The sequence below is a fragment of the Arvicola amphibius genome, chromosome 6 (assembly GCF_903992535.2).
Source record: "Arvicola amphibius chromosome 6, mArvAmp1.2, whole genome shotgun sequence".
Taxonomy (NCBI): domain Eukaryota; kingdom Metazoa; phylum Chordata; class Mammalia; order Rodentia; family Cricetidae; genus Arvicola; species Arvicola amphibius.
In genome coordinates, this window is record NC_052052.2 from 129,737,184 (window position 1) to 129,754,423 (window position 17,240).

Below are 17,240 nucleotides of genomic sequence, written 5' to 3' on the forward strand. Positions count from 1 at the left end.
TAGTTTTTATTGCCAAGATTGTAAAGTTAAATACATTGTTTAATGAATAAGATACAGATGTGACATTCCTGTGAGGTTAAAGATTAATTAATCAGACTGCATTGGGAACAACTTTCAAACTACTCTGAGTAATTGTCATTTTTTTTAACTTAGTACAGTATTTTCTAAAATTGAGTTTGTGCTTTCAATTGAGTGCCTTTAGCTGCTGACACACTCACATAGAACCACACTACTACTTCTTCCCACTGTAACTGGGGGACACATACATAGTCTTTTCTGTGGGTTCTATTTTCATAGATGAAACATTTACTTATATTGTTCTATTAGTAATAAAAACTTGGGAGTCAGATATTGGGGTAAAAACCTGATAGATCCAAAGAATGGTCAGTGATCAGCAGATCAAAAAGACTGCACATCTCTCTATGTCCCTCCCTATATCTTCCTGTGCCCTCCTATCTGTGCCCTCCAAAACCCCTGTGGCTAATCAGCCAATCACTGACTCCGCCCTCTGATTCAAGGCAAACTTTGTTGCCAGTCTTGGAGTGTCAGTGTAAACAAACATCCCACAATATTTCCCCCTTTCTGTCTAAATAAAAGCAAAAGGTTTAGCTTTAACATAGTAAAAATGCTATACACTAAGAACAGTTATCAGGTATTCAATAAATAAAAAGGAAAAGTTTTTACTTTAGCAAAGTAAAACTAAATACAATAAGAACAATTATCAATTACATTCAGAATGTCCAGTCCATTTGTATTTGGCAACTTTGGATAAAATACTTTATTATCTGTTTTATCTTGGTGAGCCCAAAATTTTTTACCTAATTCACTTTCTATCATAATTTGTATTACCAACCTAGAAATATCTTTTTAAACCTTAAAACATTTTCTTAGAACAAACAACTTACATTTTTAATGTCTCTCAACCTTATACACTTTACATCTCTTTTGTGAGTTTCTTTTCTGAATTTGGTAACAAGCAAAGCTGTAATGGTAACTATCTAGTCTTCAAATCTATAGTAGACCCGAAAAGAATATAGTATTACCTGAGCTACCAGGAAGTGCAGAGCAAATAACTTGCAAAACTATAGAAATGACAGAGACATCTGACTGCCTAGACAGTCACCCAAGTTTCCTCTGCAACAATGGGGGATCCATCTTTGGCCTACAGGCTTAGAATATCTGATATACTTTTCTGTGAAGCAGGAATTTTTGGAGGACTGTTTTACCTTATCTTGGCAAAGTTCAGTAGTCACTTTCTTTTGTTTCTTGCTTGTTTAAATTGGACAGCATACTGCCAACGGTCTAGGCAAGAGCACTGTTTTGCGCAGTGGTTAACTTAGTCTTAACGAAAGCAAACTGCACATGGAGGTTCTTTGATACCTGTTGAGGACTGTGCACCCCCAGACAGTAAATTTCCTGTGACCTCCCTGCCTGCCAGAGTAAACAACTTGTTCTCCTATGCTTTCAGCTGCTCTAAGCAAACAACTTGTTTTGCAGCTGCTCTGAGCAGGAGACCCTCAGGAGTTCCTGATGGCAGGGGAGTGGTTTCTGGGGGGCTTGCAGCGAAGAGTTAGGGCGTGACCATTAGTCAAGGGAAGGCACTATATAAGCTGCCCTAGAACACAATAAAGAAGGTGTTCTTGGTATTAGATGTGTCTTTGTGTGTGTTTCAATCTCCAGCCCCTTGCCCTACTCGCCAACCATACCATAGCGTGCAGAGCGGGCATTGCATTACAGTTGCCCATCATTCTTTTAGGAAATAGATTGGTGCTTCCAAGGAGCGGACATGTCTCACTGTCGTGAAAACCCTTACGTTATTAAAACATCTTAGATGCCATATTCTGTAGGTTTCTAAAGTGTTTGAAGGCAATCTCTATAAAATACGTCTTTAAAAACACACCTAACATGGCTAGAAATTTGATTGTTTGGTGCTGGAGAGATGGCTCATAGGTTAAGAGCACAGGCTGCCCTTCCAGAGGTCCTGAGTTCAATTCCCAGCAACCACATGGTGGCTCACAACCATCTGTAGTGAGATCTAGTGCCCTCCATTCCAGAACACTATATGTATAATAAATAAATAAATCTTTAAAAAAAAGAAAGAAAAAGAAATTTGATTGCTTTAGACGACTAAATATTAATCTTCATTTCTCTTCTTTCTTTCTATTTTATTTTTGTTTTGTTTTTCAAGACAGGATTTCCTAGAACTGACTTTAGACCTGGCTGGCTTCTTACTCACAGAGATCTGTTTGCCTTTGCCTCCCAAGTGCTGGGATTAAAGGCGTGTACCACCACCACCTGGTCTAACTTGCATGTCTTAAATAGTTTGTAATAATAACTTTCAAAGACAAGAACTTTACATTATATTCATAAATAAGCAGCATAGGTACAATATCTTAAATAATAGAAACATATATACAGTATAGCAAAGTAACCTTAAATTTGTATCAATATACAAAAATACCTTAAACAGGAGACACATATATACAGTATGTTCTAAGAAAAACAACCTTAAATTTGTATAAATATACAAAAATCTTTACCAATTTAAAAAATATTTGAGACTAGTAGTTGCTTCTTTTCAGTTTAAAAGTAGATTCAATAATCTACCCTTTTTCTATCATTTCTGTATCTCCCTTTTTTATTTGCAGAACTAACTCACTGATTCCGATTTCCTTTGCTTAGTTTCCTCTCTGACCATGACCACTAACAATGTGCAAATAACCGCCCTAAATGATGATAAACATCCATAACTGACTGAGCAACCAAAAGCTACCTCACCTTTTGATAATGTGGGTGTTGTGTTCTTAAAATTACTTCTTATTTCCTGGTGGTGAAGGCATCTTTAGGAAACCCTGAGAAAACTGAGATAATGATCAAGTCCTGAGAGAGCTAGTTGTTGCAGGACTTATCTGAATTCCTGGCTGGAGTAGTCTATGAGACTGGACCATCTTAGCTAACCGTATTGAAGTTGTTCTAAGCAGCTTGTAGTCCAAAGCTGATCTTTAGGTGGTGTTTGTCAGCTTAGTGGTGTTACCACAATCCACGTGGATTCATTATTATGGGGCCCAATGTCCTTTTGGAGACTTCAAAGGTTGCTGTTAGAAATGGTCATGGTTCACTGCAGAAAAAAATTTAAATATCATATGCAGCAGATTTCCTAGAGGTTAAAGGACTACAACTTGTTAAGTACATCTAGGGACATAAACTTAGCTCCTAATTACCTGCCTCAGACTTAATCCCAAAATCACATACAGGAAGTTAGATAAAGCCTATTTCTAGAATTAGTTAGTACTCTGTATGACCATTAACATTAAATCAGAAAATTTAAATATATATAATAATCTTATGTATTTTGAGATAATATTTATACCTTAAGGAAAGTTTTAAAGAGTCAAAATAAAACCAAAGGATTATCAGATAGTAGCAATAGAATAGTCCCTAAATTGAGATTTTTTTTCTTCTGTCCCATACCAGATGACTCTTAAAATGAGACAGAGATTTTAGATTTTTCTTAAAAAAAAAAAAAAACATGCTTGAGTTTAGATGAGAGAGCCACACTCTAGCTGCAAAGCCAGCTTTAATTTTTAATTGAATTGGAACTAGAAAAAGATCATTTGCCCTATATGTCTGTATGCCTGCAGGCCAGAAGAGGGCAGCAGACCCCTTTACAGATGGTTGTGAGCCACCATGTGGTTGCTGGGAATTGAACTCAGGACCTTTGGAAGAGCAGGCAATGCTCTTAACCTCTGAGCCATCTCTCCAGCCCTGCCCTATATGTCTGTAGAGAATAGCAGAAACCAAAACATTTGGGAAGATTAAAATTTTATCCTATTGGAAATATACTGTACAATTAGTCCAATTTACTCTTTTTCATTAGACATTTTCTCTGAATGATTCTCTCTCTCTCTCTCTCTCTCTCTCTCTCTCTCTCTCTCTCTCTCCTCCTCTTCCTCCTCCTCCTCCTCCTCCTCCTCCTCCTCCTCCTTCTGATGTCTCATTTATCCAGTGGTCTTCAGATTCCTTATTTGGATTCTTTCATTCTGCTAGAAATAAAAAAAAAACAACAACAACCAAAAAACAAACAAACAAAAGCAAAAACTTGCCCCGACCCTAACTTTGGGGAGGTCTCCCTCCCTGTTTTTGGAAGGTTATATTTGATCAAAGAAAAAACATTTAGTCTTATAAGTTAGTTCAGAATGAATAGCCATGTTTTTTTTGTTGTTTTGTTTTTTGTTTTTTTTTTTTTTTGATGAACTGTCACCTCTCCAATGAAGAGATATCGCCTGTTTGAATCTAATCTTCATCAGTCTTGAAGGCATCCACAGCTTTTTGTCTCCTGTGGAAAGAAAACAAAACCTCTTCCCTACGTAATACATATCCTGGTTTCCATTCTGAGGTGAACACATCTTTAAAATATATAAGCTGATTTAATTCATTAGTTTTTTTTCCCTACTACCCAATGTGTATCCACAGCTGTTGCTTCTTTCTCATTAGCATTTAAAAAATTTAAAGTTAATAAAGCATTATGTGATATGTCTCTGGGGGCTTTATTACTCCTTTGTGTTTATTAAGCATATTTTAAAAATGAGATTAGGCCTTTCAATAACACTTTGTCCTATAGGATTATGTGGTATACCTGTAATATGCTTTATGTTGTAATATGAAGAAAACTGTTGCATTTTACTAGAGACTTATGCTGGAGCACTGTCAGTCTTAATTTGTACAGGTATTCCCATAATGACCATGACTTCTAATAAATGTATAATTACAAAATCAACCTTTTCAGAACTTAAAGAAGTTGCCCATTGAAATCCTGATATGTATTTATGGTATGGTGCTGATACTTCAGTTTTCCAGACTCCATAAAAATCAGACAAATCTATTTGCCAAATTAAATTTCTTTGAGAACCCTTTGGGTTACTTTCTGCAGGGAATGGAGTTTTGTCATATAAAGAACAAGTAGGACATTTCCTTAATTTCCTTATAGTTTCCTTGGCTTGGTGCGAAGTGATAAAAAAATCTTTTTTCAAGCCTTTGCTATTAACATGGTGTTTCTTATGAAATTCTGAGGTTTCTAACACATTTGCTACCAATAGCTGATCAATTTCATCATCACCTTGTGTTAGAGGGCTTCGTAGATCCATATGGAATCTGATATGTGTGATAGATGAGGGATGATTTCTATTTCTGCTTATTTGTTAAAATTGAATAAGTAACAGAGTTAATTCTGAATCATCTGCAATAAGTGGATCCTTATCCAAGTGATCCACATGTGCATCATGTAATTCCTTGTCTACCAACTCCAATTCTCTCTCAGCCTCAACTGATAATTTTCTTGGACTATATAAGTCTTTATCACCTTGTAAGGTTTGAAATAAAATACTTAGCTTTTGAGTGGTCAATCTAGTTGTGGGCCACAGCTAGTTAATATATTCCAGCAAGTTTTGAAATTCAGTAAGAGTTTGTAATTGATCTCTCCTGATTTGTGTACTTTTTTGTAGTTGAATATTTGTAAACCTATCTTATATCCTAGGTAATTAATAGAATCTCCTCTTTGTACCTTTCAGGAGCAATTTGTACTTTCCAACAGGGAAAAATTTTCTTTACTACTTCAAACAGTTTTTTTCTAAGGAATCTGCATCTGAATAAGCTAGTAAGATCTCATCCATGTAGCGGTAAATTATAGATTTAGGAAACTGTTTACAAATTATTTCCAATGGCTGTTGTACAAAATACTGACATGAAGTAGGGCTGTTTAACATTCTTTGTGGGAGAATCTTCCAATGCTATCTTTTAATTGACTGGTAATTATTATAAGTAGGCACTATGAAGGCAAATTTTTCTCTGTCCTGTTCTTGTAAAGTTATAGTAAAAAAAAAAAAAGCAGTCTTTTAGTCAATCACTGTAGTAGACCACCCTTTAGGTAAAAGAAGGCAAGGGAATCCCAGGCTATAAAACCCATTGGCTGGATAACTTTATTAATAGCTTGTACCATTCTCCATTTTCCCAGATTTCCTTTTAATGACAAATATAGCAGAATTCCAAAGACTGGTCGATTCTTCAATATGTTGAGCATTTAGCTGCTCCTGTACCTGCAGTTTTCCATGTCGAAGGCCATTGTTCCACCCAGACAGGTTTGTCAGTTAATCATTTTAAAGGTAGGACTGTTGGTCCTTTGAAAATTCAACAGCTGTTGTGCCTTACTTATGTACAACCTAAATGATTGGAGACTGTTCTTGATAATTAATACTTTTTAATATTTCTCTTGGAAGCATTCTTTATTTTATACTTTGTTTCTGAGATTGAAGGAAGGTTAATCTATGTTGTCCATTGCTGTAACAAATCATGCCCCCATAAATTCATTGCTCTGTTGGTTACATATGGATTTAACTTTCCTATCTGGCCTTCTGGCCTCATACACTCGAACCACCTCGTAGTTGGTTTTATCTGAGATAAAGTTCCAATCCCTAGAAGCTGAATATTTAGCTCCTGAAAAGGCTAATCTGGGTGCCTTATGGTGAAATTATTACATCCACACTGTATCAACCAAACCTTCAACTGCAATGCCATTTATTCAGATTTTTAAGCTTTGGTCTTTTGATCATTTATAGAAATTTGCCAAAATACTTGTTGTATGATCTCTCCTTAAAAATTTCTTTTATCGACTGAAGCTGTTCTGTTATCCAGAGCAGTATGGTTTTTAACAACAGACATTAAGTATTTTAATTGCTCAGTGGATGTGTTTCCTCAATGCTGCTAGGAATGCTGAACCTAATTTGATAATGGGGCCTGCAAGAGGCCTCACAGGGTGCATGCTGATGGCAAAGGGTTACCTTGACTGTCGCTTGTTGATCTACATTCATTAGATGTAGATCATTCATTATGCCTTTGCCATACCTTCTCCATATTCCAGAAAGCTGGGATTTTCTGTTTGGATTATCTCTAGAAAAAAAAAACATTGTTTCTAGGAATGCCTTGTCTACAATCCCTTTTCAGGTGACCTTATTTACCACAAGGAAAATATCTGACCTTTTGATTTTTCTTAATACTTTTAGAAATCGCTTCTCCTATCTAAGTATCATCATGAGGGTGAGATTCACTATCAGCTGTATATCAGATCCATTATCTATCTAGGTGCTGATATTGCCTTGAAAATTTTAATCACTCTTTTGTATTCGGAATTAGCATTTTTTTTTTTTTGGTTTTTTTCGAGACAGGGTCTCTCTGCAGCTTTAGAGCCTGTCCTGGAGCTAGCTCTTGTAGACCAGGCTGGTCTCGAACTCACAGAGATCCGCCTGCCTCTGCCTCCCGAGTGCTGGGATTAAAGGCGTGCACCACCACCGCCCGGCCGGAATTAGCATTTTCAAAACCAGAGATTAAATTAATATTTGTCTAATTTATGGATCTTATATTATTCTACTTATAGCTGAAGTCAATCTTTGCAAAAAAAAATCAATGAAGGTTTCTTTTGGACCTTGTATAGTTTTAGTAAATGGCTCACTCCTCTTTTCTGATTCTTCAAACATGTCCCAAGCATTTAACACATAACCTTGGGGCTGCCTATCATCTGGTGAATGTTGTTGTATGGCAACTTGGTAAGCTAATGTTGGTTTCCTAATAACCTTGGGCCACTCCTCTTCATTTTTATCATACCATGGTGTAGTAGGTTATGATCTAAATTCCTCTGTCGGTGTGTGAAGACTTTTCTTCATTTCATTGGTAGGCCTTTCTAAGGCTTGTATCTTATCAATCAATTTTTCATGTTTGGCACCAAAATCAAACCACCTTTTAAAGGATAAAATATGAGTTACCAAACTAATAATAATTATAATCAACATTATGTCAATCCCAGCTAAGTGGGTTATTCCTTCGTTTTTGTTCTCATTTTCAAACCATCTGTTGTGGAACCATTCAGAGTTTTAGCTTCCTGCACCATAATATTCCCCATTCTTAGGGTGGGAAAGATTTTTTTTTTTTTTTTAGCAAAACCTAATTCCCCTTAACAATTAGCAGGTGCCTCATTAAATCTATGAACTTTTCAGATTTTCTGCAGCAGCCATGGTAGAACTGTGTGGGGCAGCCAGCTGCAGCAGCCGTGCTCAGCTGTGTGTGGTGGGGTGGGGAGCAGCGGCAGGAAGGACCCAGATGGACTAACTCCACTCATCTCATCTCTGAGACCTGAGACACGCAGGGCTACTCAGGGTGGGCCAGTGAGGAGGGCGGCTCCTGTGTGGTGTTCAAACAGCAAGGCTAACCACTGTGGGGCACAGGCTGGGCCTCAGGTACCTGCAGCTGTTCATACACAACCTGGACGGAGGACAAGGGGTGAGGGTTGGAGTGAGGGACTGAAAGACAGAGCCAGTGGCGGCAGCTGTGGCTGTGGTCAGGGAGTATTGGTCCTGGGAGTGCTGAGGTGGCTCAGTGAAGTGGCGGATTTAAAAGCTGCCTCAGGAGCTGCCATGGGTTGGATGCCAGATGAAGCCTTTACTTATTTACTTATTGTTCTATTATTAATAAAATCTTTGAAGTCAGATATTGGGGTGAAAACTGGATAGACCCAAATAGTGGTGAAGGAACGATCAGTTGATCTTAACTCCCTACATTTGTCAGATCTAAAAGACCAAGAATCTCTCAAGCCCCTCCTTATACCTTCCTGTGCCCCCTATCTTGGTCCTCCAAAGTCTCTTTGGCTAATTCTGGTCAGCGAATTGCTGACTCTGCCCTCTGATTCAAGGTGCACTTTATTGTCAGTTTGGGGTGTCAGTGAAAACAAATACCCCACAACACATATATAAGAGAAACTGAAAATGAATTCAGAAGGAAATGGGGAGAGTTTCATTAAAGTCTGAGAAAAAACTGGGCAGACAAGCTAGAGATCATGGAAATTTCCAGGAGGAAGGACCTAGCTAGGAAAGAAAGTCAAGAATTTTAAAGGTAGAGACAAAGAAGCAGACAGGTTCAGGTATGGAGATCTAGGAACAGCCCCAAACTCTGGGGGAACTTCACAGAGAAGGAACATAGAGTGTCAGGGCAAACAGCCTAGGGACGCTGGACAGTATCTGAAAAGGGAGAAAAAAAAGAAAAGAGGAAATGTTACGACTTGGAACTCAGAAAGCGAGGGTCCTAGTGACTACATCTAAGAGGGGCTTCTGAATGTATAAGTGCATATTTCAATGAGATAGTTGTCTCTGCCATCTTTACACGCTTTCCAAGTATGGATGTTATTGTCTTAGTTAGGGTTTCTATTGCTGCGATGAAACACCATGACCATAAAGCACGCTGGGGAGGAAAGGGCTTATTCAGCTTACACTTCCACAGCACTGAAGGAAGTCAGGACAGGAACTCAAACAGGGCAGGAACCTGGAGGCCGGAGCTGATACAGATAGAGGAAAACTGCTTACTGGCTTGCTTCCCCTGGCTTGCTCAACCTGATCTCTTATAGAACCCAGAACCAGGAGCCCAGAGATAGCCCCGCCCACCATAGGCTGAATCTTCTCCCTTTAATTACTAATTGACAAAACGCCTACAGCTGGATCTCATGGAGGCATTTCCTCAACTGAGGCTCCTTCCTCTCTGATGACTGTAGCTTGCGTCAAGTTGACACACAAAACCGGACAGTAAGGTTATGATTCTTGAAGTTTCAGGGACATACAGTTTTTTTGAGGGGTGGTTTCCTATCTAGGTAACAAATTGGTCCATTTTGATTAACGTGTGTGTGTGTGTGTGTGTGTGTGTGTGTGAGAGAGAGAGAGAGAGAGAGAGAGAGAGAGAGAGAGAGAGAGAGAGAGAGAGAGGCGGTACATGCCTGCAGAGTGCATATGTGAATGTCGGAGGACAATCTGGAGCATTGGTCCTTACTCTCTATCCACCTCTTGAGACAGTAGGATCTCCTACTGTCTTGGAATTTTGCTACCTAGACCAGACTAGCTGGCCCAGGGACCCACATGTCTTTACCTCCCAGCTTGTCATTACTGGGAATCAATGTGCATCTTATTGCACCCAACTTTGTACAGGGGTTTTGAGGATCCACACTCAAGGTATCTTGTTTGCCAGGGAAATACTTTTTAGCGACTGAGCTATGTTGTAGCCCCCATTTAGATGACCTTGGTCTATAGGAGACAACAGTCTTTTGGACGGTTTCTAAAGTCATGTGTCTATCTAGGGTGTGTGACTCAGCTCCTCGTCTTTTGACAAAAGAAATAATATATTATATAGGACCTAAGGGAAAAAAACACAGCCGGGCAGTGGTGACTCATGCCTTTAATCCCAGCAGAGGCAGGCAGATCTTTTTAAGTTCAAGGACAGCCTGGTCTACAGAGAGTTCCATGACTGGCTCCAAAGCTACAGAGAAACCCTGTTCCGAAAAACAAACAAATAAACAAAAAATTACAAGTCTACCATAGCCATGCTTTCTCAGGAGTCTATAATAGAGTTTTCTCAATAGACCTCAGGTGAGCCTGCGTCCCACCTTCCTCCTTCCCATAAGCTGTTACAAACATCAGGAGAGGTATTTTAACATTAGCATGTTTCAAGGAGGTAGGATCTGAATTAGTTACCAGACTTGCTGCTTTGACAGAAGACCTGACAAGTCACTTAAGGAAGGAAGGGGATGTTTTGGCTTGTAGTTAGAGCATAGGATGCTATCATGAGGAGCACGAGGAAACTATTTACACTGGATCCACAGTCAGTGGATGCTGGTGTTCGACAAGCTCTCTCTTTTATCCAGGACACCAATTGATGGAACAGTGCCCAGACCAAAAGGTGGGGTGGCACCTTTAACACACCCAAAGGTTTGTTGTTCAGTGAGTCAATTCTGTCAAGTTGACAATCCGTCATAATAATCAAAGGGTCAATTATGATTATGGTTATGAAGAAGGGGTCCCTCATTCTATGACCGTCAAGCTTTCTGTCTAATTGGCCACTTAACACTGCCTAAGCATATGCTCTAGAAATTAAGGGGGATATCATAGACTATCAATTTATGACATTTCTTCAGAAAATACGATCCAATCTCTTTGCCAAAGAGTGAAGTTTCATTACTAGATTTGTAGTTGAGAATGAAAATTGCTCATTTACAACTGAAACTTAACCTTTTAACTTTTTAATCCTCTTTGGAATTTTGTTTCCTCCAGGTGCATTTTGAATAGTGTCTGAGACTAATCGACCCAGAAAAGCAAAATGATCCTCAACTCTTCTACTGAGGATGGTATTAAGAGAATCCAAGATGACTGCCCCAAGGCTGGCAGGCACAATTACATATTTGTCATGATTCCAACTCTCTACAGCATCATCTTTGTGGTGGGAATACTTGGAAACAGCTTGGTGGTGATTGTCATTTACTTTTACATGAAGCTGAAGACCGTGGCCAGCGTTTTCCTTCTGAATCTCGCCCTGGCCGACTTATGCTTTTTGCTGACTTTGCCACTGTGGGCTGTCTATACCGCTATGGAGTACCGCTGGCCCTTTGGCAATCACCTGTGTAAGATCGCATCAGCCAGTGTCAGTTTCAACCTCTACGCCAGTGTGTTCCTGCTCACCTGTCTCAGCATCGACCGCTACCTGGCCATTGTCCACCCGATGAAGTCTCGCCTCCGCCGCACCATGCTGGTGGCCAAAGTCACCTGCATCATCATCTGGATGCTGGCTGGCTTGGCCAGTTTGCCAGCTATTATCCACCGGAATGTGTATTTCATCGAGAACACCAACATCACAGTCTGCGCTTTCCACTATGAATCTCAGAACTCAACCCTCCCCATAGGGCTGGGCCTGACCAAGAACATTCTGGGCTTCCTGTTCCCTTTTCTGATCATTCTCACCAGCTACACTCTAATCTGGAAAGCCCTAAAGAAGGCGTATGACATTCAGAAGAACAAGCCAAGAAATGACGACATCTTTAGGATAATTATGGCGATTGTGCTTTTCTTTTTCTTCTCCTGGGTTCCCCACCAAATATTCACTTTTCTGGATGTCCTGATCCAGCTGGGTGTCATCCGCAACTGTGAAATCTCTGACATCGTGGACACTGCCATGCCTGTCACCATCTGCATAGCGTATTTCAACAACTGCCTGAACCCTCTGTTTTACGGCTTCCTGGGGAAAAAATTTAAGAAATATTTCCTCCAGCTTCTAAAATACATTCCCCCGAAAGCGAAGACCCACTCAAGCCTGTCGACAAAAATGAGCACGCTTTCCTATCGCCCTTCGGATAACATGAGCTCATCAGCCAAAAAGCCTGCGTCTTGTTTCGAGGTGGAGTGACAGGCCCAGAGTCCGCTGGTGAAGTAGTGACAGAAGCCAGGGCAGCATCCGGCTAGATGGCACACTACCAAAGGAACATTCACCCCTGCCTCGGATCTAAGCAGAACATGCATTCAGCGGACTGTAGATGTTTTCTAAAAACTCTGAAAGAAAACTTTGACAAGAAACCAAGCAAAGCCGCTCCTTGCCGCATCTTGCATTAATAGGTGATGGATGCCCAAAGGAAGAATCAGTAGCTGGATGGATCTGTGGGTTTGGAAAACATTTGCTGGCAGAAATGCAATCTCCCCAGTCCCCTCTTGCTTTGTTCCTTTTGATTTCCACATGAAGGTATGTAGAGTTTGTTAAATGTTTAGACAAGCAACAAGAGGCAGGAGGTCAAGATTGTTTGTTCTGCTCAATTTCCAGAGGGCAAGGAACCTTTTTTGATCCCTTTAGTCATTAGTAATGGCAGTCTACTTGTCCCTGTTACTACACGTATTAGGCAAAGATTTGCTAAGCTGTAGTTATCAAGTTTCAGGATCCCTTTGTAAAATTCAGTCAGTGTCTTACTAATGTCCACCGCCCCTAGCCAATGCCAGCTAGTGGTGTATTTATGTAGCAGTGTTACCAAAGTCACACATCAAAGTCAGACTGCTTGTAATAACTGTGACTTCCTAGGTTCATCAGCTTTATTTCACATTTAAGAATTGTATACAGTCAGTGGTGAATAGACTATATATCATAAAATCTGCCTTGCTCTCTGAAAAGTATATATTCTCTACATATATGTACAACTACAGCTCTAAACTGTCATTTGGTGAAAATCTGGCAATGTTAATGTTTACCTCAAAATAAAGTAATTTTATTGTAATGTATCTAATCATTATTTAAAATAGAAGCTCATCTATTTTTACAATGACATGGATGTAAGTACAAATGTGTTTTTACTTAGTTTGGTCTGCTTGATGGTTTAATATGGTTAGATATAGGTTTTCCAGCCCAGGAAAGACCAGGAAGGAGATAGATTTTTCTGCTGAACAACATGGGACAGATTCACCATTTTGAATTTTTTGAAATTTTTCATACAAAAACAAAAATATTTTCATTGTTTATAACATTAAATTAATACATTGTTTTACTCATAAGATTTTAAATAATCGAATACCTCTAGTTATCTGCGTGGTATTGCAGGAAATTTAGAAACTTTAAAAAGCACAAGATACTAGTCATATTTAGTTCTTCAATACAAAAACATGTTCATTTCAGTATTTTAGGTCACATACTATTTTTGTACTCATCATATATACATACATATGTAAATTGTGATGTTGGAGTCATAATGTGTAAGCAATTCTATATACAGGTTTGTCCCTCAGTGACATTGCATACTAGCTAGTATCCCATTAAATATACTTGCTCAAACATTTTAATACTGTTATAAAATAAACATACCTTATATAATTAGGAAATCACCAAATTGGAACATTTACCATTCTTCTAAAAGATTTGTTGGTATCAAAACTTGCACTGTGTTGATCATTCAAGTATATGAATCCGATGAACCCCTTTCACTCCAAGAAGTAGTAGAACCAAGAATACATTTATAAACATTTTTCATGTTCCAGTGTATGTGGCTAAATATTTTCCAGAAAACATAACACAATTTGTCTGCCACCAGCTATGTTTGGCTGTAGCTCATGACAGCCTCAGCGTAAAGGAGTTTACTTGCTGTAAGAATCCAGGTACTTTATACAAGGGCAGGGAACTAACTAGGCCAGAATGTTCCAATGGTGCAGCTAGCTCATTCTTTACTCTGGAAACATTCATTGTTCCTACCCCAGGCATGCCGGGGTGTCCATTCCGGTCCAGTAAAATGTGCAAAGGATTGGGTAAGATTTAGAATAGTTGCTTGTAATATAATAATTAGAATAGTTGAGAGATGTTATGGGCAAGGAGGTTGTTCAGAGACATTGGTGGATAGGGCAGAACCTCCAACATCAAATCATCTCAGTCATATTCTTGGAAATAAATGTGGTTACATGTGCTTCATATTAATTTTTTTCTTGTCTTATTTTAAATTTCATTAATATATTGCTGGCCACTTATTTCAATTTTCGTTTGTTTTCAAAAGGATTGCGTGGTAGTTCCAATGAGATATCCCCTATATGTCTCAGGTATTTGAATACTAGGTCCCCAGCTGGTGGCTGTCTGGGCAGGGGGTCGGGTGGAGGGGGTGGAGGAGTGGAGGGATTAAGAGATGTGGCCTTGCTGAAACAAATGTATCACGGTGTGGGCTTTGAGTTTCAGAAGACTGGAGCCATTTCAAGTCACTCTCTCTGTTTCCAATTTGTGGATGAGGATGTGAGCTCTCAGCTGCTGCTCAAGAAACATGCCTGCCTGCCCGCCTGCCTGCCACCATGTTCCTCACCAAGGTGGTTATGGACTCATCCTGTAAGCCCCCAAATAAAATATTTCTTCTTTAAATTGTCTTGGTCATGGTGTTTTGCCCTTGCCATAGGCTCAAAGCAGTTCTTTATTCATTAACCAATAAAAGCAACACATAGACAGAAGGACCTCCCACACCATATCGTAGCAATAGATTTCCCCCCAAACATTAAATTCTACTTCATCTCAAATGAGATACTATGATTTAATTTTTTCATGAACATATTTAAAGTAAGTGCACTACTTGCTTTTGGAATATCTTTTAAATGTGCAAAATCCAAAGATAAAGATTCCATCAGGGGAGGGAAGGGGGAGGAGGAGCGGAGGGAGGGGGGAGGAGGAGGGAAGGAGATGGAAATTTTTAAATATAAAAAAAAAAACCATGAGAAACCCCCCCCCCCCAAAAAATATCAAAACTGTCAAATGCATAGCATAGGAAGTTCTTACCAGAACATTCAGGCAAAAGAAAGAAATGAATGGCATCCAAACTGAAAAGGAGAAAGTCAAACTATAGATGTATGCATGGGGACATTATCTTATTCACAAAAACCTTAAATAAACTGTTGTGAAATTAAAAAAAAAAAAAGATTCCAGATTCCCCATGAAATGGAGGAACTACATATACTGTCTTATTCCTCCATGAGCAAATCTGTTTTTCAGTTGAACATTCATTTGTTCATCAATTCAGTAAATGTTTTATGTTTACCTAGTCTGTGTTGGGGCTAGAGAGTGGTGTAACTCCCAGCTTATATTACATAATAGGCCTTTCCATAGTTTGTAAGGTAGGCAAGTAAGAGGTAGCTGGATTGACAAGCCATGGTAAAGCTCAGAGTTTCGTGCAATGTATTTTCAGTTTCATAACTTTATGCATCACTGCATTTTCCCTAATAGTCCACACCCACCCGAGAATTAAGAGAAGAGAAAGCAGAATCAAGTAGGTCAAAATAGAAGTAAAAGAAAACAAGCCCAGGGAATTCCAGATATGTGTATGACAGATAAGATCCTTAAAAGTGGAGAACAAAGTAAACCGGGAGAAAGACAGGATGGGCTAGAGGCTGGAGACAGGTATATACAGCTTCAGATCATGGGACAGACCGCAGAGGAGGACCACACACAGATGTCCGGGACCCTGAAGTTGTATTAGATTTAGGCCTAGACCAACAGGAGGAAGAGGAAGCCAAAATGTCAGGGAGAGACACAAGCTATAAGCAATGGTATGGCCATGACACAGTTGTACAGATTTTACATAATTTAGGTTATGTTGTATAATAGGAAAACATCCCTTGAATGCAGACGGCACCAAGGAGATTAGAGAATAAGTACAAAGGGAATAAGGAAATGGTAAGAGTGGCAGGATATTCCAGCCAAAGATCAGAGGGTTGGATTTTCAAAATTTAAATTTCTTACTGAGTCAGGTCCAATACGTGCTTGCTAATGAGTGCTCTAGCCTAGTGGTAGAGTGTTTGGGTAGCAGGCATAAGGCCTCTGTTTCTTTCATGATTGCAAAATCGGTATCTATAATTGTGTCCACTTTGGTATATTTGTACAATAGAATTCTGTGGGATTACCTGTAGTGCCCTGTCCTATTTGAATGGACATTTTTAGAACAAGCAATATTCCTACCTAACTCCATTTCTAGGCCACAAAAATGGGTGTAGGTTTGACATGGTTCATTAACAGTTACATAAAGATAAGGTAGAGCAAAACCCACTGAGGCTTATCCTTCTGCAGCCTGAGCATGCACCCAAAGAAGCCATATACATTATTTAGTGAAACATCCATGTTCATAGAATAAATATGACATGCTAGATAGTTTCGAATGGCGTGAATATATTAACAGAAGTTGATATACCCATATACAGTATTTCTACTTAAATAATATTAATTATGGTAGATGATGGACCCTGCAGAAGTTAAGCCTAAGCAAGGCAGCTGAACTAAAGTTTCCACACGTGTGGCATATTTTCCTCATTGACTTCTTCCTGACAAATGCTCGGATGAGATGTGACAGTTATGAAAGTATCTGTTGAAGAAGAACAGCAGTTCAAACCTGGCTCTTCATCAGTTTCTTGTAGAAGTCTGAGTCTTGCTCAAAATACAGGTATGTATCTAGGACTAGCTGTGTTTATTTCAAAATCATACTTTAATGCTTTGATCTACAAATTTGAAGGAACTGAAGAGCTCTGGAAATGATATCACTTATTAAGTCTCATTTGCTTTGTGTGACTTACTTGTTGATAAGTTTTTAATCTTTAAAATAATTTACAAATTGTCAAATGGGATAGATCGTACATTAGGAAAACAGAGAAATGTTTGTATTTGTGAGATGCAACTTTGGACAATGTTTCCCATTCATGAGAGTAATGTTAACAGAGATGATGAGAGCTAAGGTCACAGCAGAGTCCTTAATTCTATGTCTGATTCCCACCTGTGGAGGCCCAAAACTGTGGGCCCATTTCCACCTTGTCAGACGGTCAGAGAGTTTTAGCTTGTTGAAAGTTGTATCAAAGTGTGGCTATACATTCTGAACTAGGGTATGGTTACTTGGTCTCTTT

At 39.1% G+C, this 17,240-nt stretch overlaps 1 protein-coding gene across 2 annotated transcripts in view; it reads left to right on the forward strand.

Annotated features, from left to right (window-relative positions):
• Positions 1-14,295, forward strand: part of LOC119817416 (type-1A angiotensin II receptor) — a 54,039-nt gene extending 39,744 nt beyond the window's left edge. Inside the window, exons 1-2 of one of the 2 annotated variants that reach the window (XM_038334635.2) lie at positions 6,028-6,134; positions 11,133-14,295. In XM_038334635.2, the coding sequence (XP_038190563.1) occupies positions 11,179-12,258 (1,080 nt within the window). In that variant the 5' untranslated portion in view covers positions 6,028-6,134; positions 11,133-11,178 and the 3' untranslated portion in view covers positions 12,259-14,295. Of the gene's footprint in view, positions 1-6,027; positions 6,135-11,132 lie in introns of those variants that run through there. The other variant, XM_038334634.2, reaches the window with a different exon arrangement.
• Positions 14,296-17,240: the final 2,945 nt, after the last annotated feature.